Source organism: Ipomoea nil, unplaced genomic scaffold (genome assembly GCF_001879475.1).
Source record: "Ipomoea nil cultivar Tokyo-kokei standard unplaced genomic scaffold, Asagao_1.1 scaffold1952, whole genome shotgun sequence".
Lineage (NCBI taxonomy): Eukaryota > Viridiplantae > Streptophyta > Magnoliopsida > Solanales > Convolvulaceae > Ipomoea > Ipomoea nil.
Window position 1 is genome coordinate 249412 of NW_017618380.1, and position 7727 is coordinate 257138.

At 40.2% G+C, this 7727-nt stretch overlaps 1 protein-coding gene across 1 annotated transcript; it reads left to right on the forward strand.

Annotated features, from left to right (window-relative positions):
- The first annotated feature begins 1493 nt into the window (after positions 1 to 1493).
- LOC109146909 lies at positions 1494 to 4505 on the forward strand. The gene is made up of 2 exons (XM_019294560.1): positions 1494 to 1654; positions 3205 to 4505. The coding sequence occupies exons 1-2, from the start codon at positions 1579 to 1581 to the stop codon at positions 4251 to 4253; spliced, it is 1125 nt and encodes a 374-aa protein (XP_019150105.1). The 5' UTR covers positions 1494 to 1578; the 3' UTR covers positions 4254 to 4505.
- The last annotated feature ends 3222 nt before the right edge of the window (positions 4506 to 7727 follow it).

Consider the following 7727-nt stretch of genomic DNA (forward strand, 5'->3'; position numbering starts at 1 on the left):
AACTCAAAAATTAATAGTGAAGTGTATAATATATGAACTAAATTTGTTATACAATAATCCAGAAGTTAAAAAGTGTAATTTTCAAATATTTTATCTTTTGTACATTTGCACATCCTTATTTCATTATATTGTTGTGTTAAATGGTCTTTGTTATTGTCTTGTCACACTTTGGTCGGAACTTTCCATGTAAAGATATTGTAGCAACTAATTAATAAATTTGGCATGCCTGCCTTCCTACGAAAATGGTGTTTGGAAACGAATATTATTGCATCTTTCTAAATGCGAAATGTCTCTAATAATGATAATACTTAACAAATAAACAGCTGTTTAATTGGGATTTGTTGGCAGATTTGTAAAGGAGCTGAGGTGTTCTTTAATCATGCTTTCATAAGAAAAGCAGAGGAAACTCGGCAATTTATATCCTACACCACGACGCGCATTGCACTGTGCGTCCAGATGCAAAATGACGTTGTTTTAATTTTTTTTTTTTTTTGAAATTTCCCGTCCCAGTGTATGGCAGTTAATTTTTCTTTAAAAAAAAACCCTGTTCAAAAATGTACATAATGTTATACTAGAATACACATAATTGTATACATGAATGTACATAATTATATAACAAAATATACATACTCTTTTTAAAAGATAATACACATAATCTAACATAATACATAATAAACATAAACTTTTAACATAATACACATCAACTCTTAACATAATACACACAAATTTTCTGATTCGGATGTACATAATTGTATAAAAAGAATGTACATAATTGTATAAAAAGAATGTACATAATTGTATAAAAAATGTACATAACTGTATGAACAAATATACATAATTGTATGAACAAATATACATAATTGTGTGAACAAATATACATAATCACAGCAACTTCCTACCGCGCCTCCCAAAACGACCCCAAAACGACGTCGTTTTGGGAGGTGCGCAGCGCACAGTACTACGCGCGCTGTAGTGTAGAGTATAAACTAATTAATTTATATTAATTATGTGTAATAATTCGTAAATCACACATAAAAGGTAAATTATATTAGAAAGACTCTGATCTAACAAGTTAGATCGAAAAAGTATTGAAAAGAATTAAACATATAATTTTATAGTACGAGAATCATGTTTCACCATTCTATTTACATTTAATTTTGATTATATGCATGTTCTGCAGCTGCCATGCATCCACCGACTATGAAGGAATATGAAATTGTTTTTGTACAGAAAATAGACAAAATTCTTGTCAATGATAGCATGCAGTTTCCCTGTGGTCACCACGAGACTTCTGCACCAGATCGAACATACACCATGTGCTATAGATAATAGATTAATATATACTACTATACACCAATGAAAACAAATTAAAACTTAGTTTTAACTCATCAGCATTTTGAGATAATTCGTAAATATACAATGGCAGGCATTGTTATTTAGTGTAATCCAAGGGGTATTTTGATAAACACGTACTCATATAAACCCCTTGCACCTCTTTGCCAATTTCATCGCACATTCATTCATTTATTCTCCCCGGCCTTTATCTCTTTCTCTCAGCTCTCATAAAAAAAAAAAAAGATGAAGAAAACAGGCATCATACTCTTGGCGCTACTCTGCGCCACCTTCCATCTCGTTATCTCATTCACTCCTGATGGTAAGCATTTTATCTCATTACTATTCTTAGCTTTTTCATATATGAAAATATTAATTTTACTCTCAAGAATATGTAATTCTTTTTTTTTTTTTTTTTTTTTTGGTCACGTATTCTTATATTAATATGATAAGATAAGATGAAAAGGAAAGAATAAACGAGATAAAAACATATCACCTTTTGCATAATATTTAATTTGTGGTTCAATTTGCATGAATGTATAAATTTAAAGCTTGTATTAATCTAAATATATGTCGTTATAAATTTAAAAACCTATATTCTACAAATTACCGCGGTTCAATGCATAAGATTTAATTTGTGGGTTTCTTATATATTTAAGGAGAAATGTAGATAAAATAATTTAAAATTTTTATCCCTCAACAAAATAGTTGAGTGAGTTAAATATGATGTAATTTTTATATTAAAAAATATATAAATTTAATATTTATCAATATTTTTTTAGTTAAATTTGTCTCATGAGATCTTCTAACATAATATAAAAAGAAAAACAGTGAAATAAGGAATAATTATATTCTAACATAGTATAATTTAATGAAGTAAGAATACATGATCTGGCCATGTTACAAATCCCCCGACACAAAATTCGGTGTCCATCTGTCAATAAATCTGGCGTTCGCTTTGAACAATACATGTGATTCATCACATGTAGTTCAATTCTTATACTATATTTCTCTTCAAAGAACATATAGACACTGATAACATATATAGTTAGTTTGTTAATCAATTTTAATTTATTTGACCATTATTAGTTGTTTGATTTGATTAATCAATGAATATAAGTATTTGATTAATTAATTTTTTGTAATAGTTTATGACTCTAAATAGTTAAAATTTAAAAAGTTGTTCAAAATAATGTTTTTGAATAATTTTTTGAGAAAATCATTTTACATGTAATCTGCTATCAGTTAATAGTTAATTTATCAAACATCTTTCTACAATCCGTTAATGCTATCAACTAGTCAAGTCCACTAATCTAATTAAGTAAAAGCTATTTACCAAACACTCCCATAATATTAGTACTTTCAATTGTGATCCTTTCAAACTCTAATAAGATAAGTTCGGACAGTTTTTAATTGAGTAAAGAACAAAAAATATCCATTAAATTTAAGTAGAAATGAAATATTCATATTGGGGTATCCAATACCCATTGTTGTAATGTTAAATCATATTAGAGATATATGTTTATTTATAACTTATAAGTTTGAAACCTAAAGTTAAAGTTCTTTCACGGGGCTCTTATCCTTCTTTCCCTAAGGGCCCCACGCCCTGACTGAGCACAAAGAGCTCCCTCACTTTGAGAGGTTGCTCACACACTGCTGCTGGTGAGACTCAATTCCTGATCATTCTTTCAAAATTTCACCTCTATGACCAGTTGAGCTACCCATGCGGGCACGGGTCTCCTATCCTAGAGATTTGTGATGGAAGATATCTTTACAGGATTTGACCGTGGATATTCGCTGAATATTATCTTAAATTTAGTCTTTCATTTACCAAGCTATGCCACGAACATAAAATATGTTATTTATGTGCAGGATTAGTGGCGAATGGGAACTTCGAACAGGGGCCGAAACGAAATCAAATGAAGGGCACGAGAGTGGTGGATCCTCACGCGATACCCCACTGGGAAATCTCAGGCTACGTGGAGTACATAAAATCAGGGCAGAAACAGGGCGACATGTTACTGCTGGTGCCGGAAGGCATATACGCCGTCCGCCTTGGGGAAGACGCATGGATCAAGACCACCGTCAAGGCCGTCAAAGGAACCTACTACTCCCTCTCCTTCACCTTCGCCAGAACTTGCGCGCAGGAGGAGCGTTTGAACGTCTCCGTCTCTCCCAATTCCGAGCCTAATGATTGGGGCATGCTGCCATTGCAGACCATGTACAGCAGTGACGGCTGGGATTCTTATTCCTGGGCGTTCTTGGCGGAGGCGGAGGCGGTGGACATCGTGCTTCATAATCCCGCCGCCGAAAAGGATCCCGCGTGCGGCCCGCTTATCGACTCCGTGGCGCTCAAGTCATTGAATCCGCCGAGGAGACGGCGGGGGAACATGTTGAAGAACGGCAACTTTGAGGAAGGTCCGTACATCTTCTCCAACACTACATGGGGGGTCCTGATTCCCCCCAATGTGGAGGACGATCACTGCCCGCTCCCCGGCTGGATTATCGAGTCCCTCAAGGCCGTAAAATACATCGATTCCGACCACTTCTCCGTCCCGGAGGGGAGACGGGCGGTGGAGCTCGTGGCCGGGAGGGAAAGCGCGCTGGCGCAGGTGGTCAGAACCAGGCCTGGTAAAGTGTACGACCTCTACTTCTCCGTGGGCGACGCCAACAACGCCTGCGAGGGTTCGATGGTGGTGGAGGCGTTCGCCGGAAAGTTGACGCTTCAAGTTCCGTTCCAGTCGAAGGGGAAAGGAGTGTCCGTTAGGGCCAAGCACCGGTTCACGGCGATCTCGAGCCGGACCCGAGTGAGGTTCTTGAGCTCATTCTATCACATGAAAAGTGACAACTCTGGGTCTCTGTGTGGGCCTGTGATTGATGATGTTAGGCTTGTTAGCGTTCGCAATCCCAGAATTCCATGAACTCACACACCAAAACGCTTATGTTAATTTATGCTCATCTGATCTGTTGTTTAGTTTAAGGTTTTCGATGTCACAGAAGTCGGAAGCACAAAGGTTTCTTTCTCGATCTGCCTGCCAATGGCAAAGCTACCAAGAAGATAAACATAGAGGGGTACGGTGGGGTTTAATTTGCATGCGTAGGTACAATATATATCTTATGTATTTGTATTTGTACAATTTTCATGAAATATAATGATATTGCATTATTCGATCCATCAACTCCAACAATTCAGTGTAGCAGTAGAAATGAATACTGGGATAACACAGTCAAGTTACTCACATAATTAGTTTGGTAACAACTAATAAAATTTTAAATTTGGCCCTACATTGGAACTATTTATTGGTCTTTTAGGGTCACAATGCGAATTTCACCCTTAGGTAATGAGTGTAACATTTTTCAATAAAAATAATAAATAAGTAAATATAGTGTAATTGTTAGAGCTAGAGAGTAACCTATAGGCAAAAGGCAACAATGTAGTCCGGGAGCGACTATGGCCTTTGTGTGGCCCTGTGATTGGCCTGGTATAGTGTATTAAAAGTCACATTTAAGACTTACTTTCAACATTAGTGGGGAGACTCAGTTCCTACTACAAACATAGAGAGTGTGAGTTTGGATTGGACTTTTTGTGCGTAAAAGTGTACAATTTTATGTTAAATTTTATATTCTTATGGACATTATTTAAATTCATAAAATTCAGGATATAGTATTAGTGAAAAGAAAAAAACAACAACAATGTAATTAAACCTGTCAATATGGGCGGCAAGTGATACACTTGATAGATACCTCAAATCAGGAAGCCGGACGGGAAGGTATAGCAAGGCAGTCAGATCAGGGCAAGGCCCTATACTTAGCGGGTGAGGGATTCTCAAAGCCCTCGGTCATTATATAAGGCACATAGCGATGACAACCAGTCATCACCTGGCGACGAGTCAGCTATAGCAACAAGCGCTTACTCAGGTGGGGCTTAGCCCACGTGGATAGAGCGGCCAGTCTAGGCAGCCGGTAAAGTCCTCAGCTGGGCCCCCAGGTGAGACTTGGTCGAGCGATAAGCCTTGGTGGTCGGTGTGTCCCCAGCTAAATCCCCTGTGGGGCATCAGATGGGCGACCAGGCTACGGGGCGGTGTGTCCTCGTCCATGCACCGTCCAAGAACTCAACCGGGTGACCAGGTTCCACAGGCGGATCGTCTTTGACCGGGTGCCGCTTCCCTAAAGGCATTCTCTTGGCGGTCGGGACATTCCCGGCCGAGTACAAAACCCAGAAACGGATTCTGCAGAGGCGATCTTCTCTCATTAAGAAGCTTGCTTAATCAGCTTAGACGGTTATGGCAATAGGTAGGCAGTTGCGGCGGCCTTACGTCAGCCCTACCCCTCCTCCAGACTTCCTTGTAAAGATCTCACACTCATGTATAAATATCCCCACGGGATCACTAGGCAGAGATCGACACTTTTGCGGCCAAACCCTAGAGAAATAATATCGCATTATTCTCTCTTCCATATACTTTATTTTCTATGGTTCACTATTTTCACTTCTTGGGGCATCCTACGATATATTCTTACGGTAGTGTTGGCCCACCGAACAGCCATCCAAGGCTGTGAAAACCAACATTGGTACCATCTGTGGGGATCGAAACAAAAAGTCCCATCTTTAAGCTTCGCTAATGGCTCGTACACGACGTAGTAACCGCAATACCGGTCAGAACGCCGATGCCCCGTCGGCTAATGGGCATGTTGTAGTCACCGCAAACACGCAAGAGCCGCTCGCTGGCAGCCGTGCATCCATAGGCGATTTGAGAGAGTAGCTAAACCGCCATGCTTCAGGAGAACAGTTAGTTGCAAGTACCGCGCATACTGTCACGTTGACTCAAGAGACGTTGGGGGTGGGGGGGGGGGGGGGGGATCCTGCCGCCACCTATCGCTCCGGCCCAAGCTAACTTCACGGAGTTGTTGGCGCAGGCCTTTGATGCATACGCGCGCGGATTGGCTCAAGCTCCCCCCTGCGTGAACCTCCAGGCTGTACGCTCAGCTCCCATGGAAAGCCACCGGGAAGCTCCCGGTCATTCAGTGCATTAGGGGTCAACCTCCCAGGAATCATTGCGCCGACTGCATGGTGCATTCTAGGCTCGGACCCGTAGCTCCAGCGCAGTTGGTCATGGAGCGTCTGGGCGAACGTGTGACAACCCAAAATTTATTTTATAAATCCGTTTTTAAGAAAATCCAAAATAGCAAATTTTCACTCCATAAAATTTTTTTGCGATGAAAAAGGTGTTGAATAAATTATTTTGAGCCATTTAAATTAGATTCGACACTAAGACTGGATTTAAATTCCAATAGCCTAAAATTTCAGGTACATTGCGTACCAAGTTTTAAACTGAGAAACCTATCTGAGTGAAACCAGGAAAATTCTGAGAAGCTTAAACCAAGTGTTCATCTAGAAATCATTTTGGGAAAATTCCATTTTTCCACCCCAAATCATTTTGGGAAAATCCCACTTTGGCACCGGATGAGGCCAGTAAGGCTCGAAATTTGTACGAGGACTGCATTTTGATGCACAGAAGTTGTTCGCTGCAACGAAGTTTGCCACGTTGACTGAGGCTTACGACGCAGCGGCTAGCCATTCCAGGATTCAGCAACTCCATCGAGATACCTTACATGGGTGAAATAAGAAGAATGATGGTATAGACGCTCAGTCAAGCAAAGGACATCGATTCAACCCTGCGGGCAGGAACGACAATCGAGGTGGAGAAAGGAAGAACCTGGTGATGAGACAGGGAGTAAGAACTGGAAGACCATCTTGTGAGAGGAGTATGGTGTGCCCGAGATGCGGCAAGGATCACCCTAAGACCACTTGTTGAGGAGCACCCGTAATTTGCTTTCGGTGCGGGAGACTGGGTCATAGAGCTGCAGTCTGCTGGTATCCGAAGATGGGGCAATCTTTTGGTATGACTCCGAGTCAGCCACCTAGAGGTCCGACTAGCCAGGCACCCAGCAGAAGGATGGGTCGATGAAATAAGTCTGGAGGAGGTTCTCATAGAATTGGCAATCAAGGGCGAGGAGGAGCTCAGCCAGGACGTACAGTAGGAGATGGAGTAGGCAAGATTATGGTTATGGGGCAGACCCAGGCTGGAGGACATGGCGTGGGGAAAGGTAACACTCTAAACTGGAAATTAGGTGCTTTTGATTTTGCCATAATACTTGTTAACTTTTGTGCTTGAGAAAGTTGGTGGAATTTTGTGTTGTTATGGTGATTTAAAACTTTAAGTGTTAATTAGTAATGCTTTTGGGAAATGTTTTGGCAAGAGTGTCGAAAATAGAGTAAACTTGTGAGAACAAGTTAGTGAAAAGTAAGCAACAAAATCGTTAATGGACGATTAAAGTTTAAAATAGAAGAAATAGTTCTGGAAGTAGCGTTAAACCCAAGTAAAGTAAGAACGGAA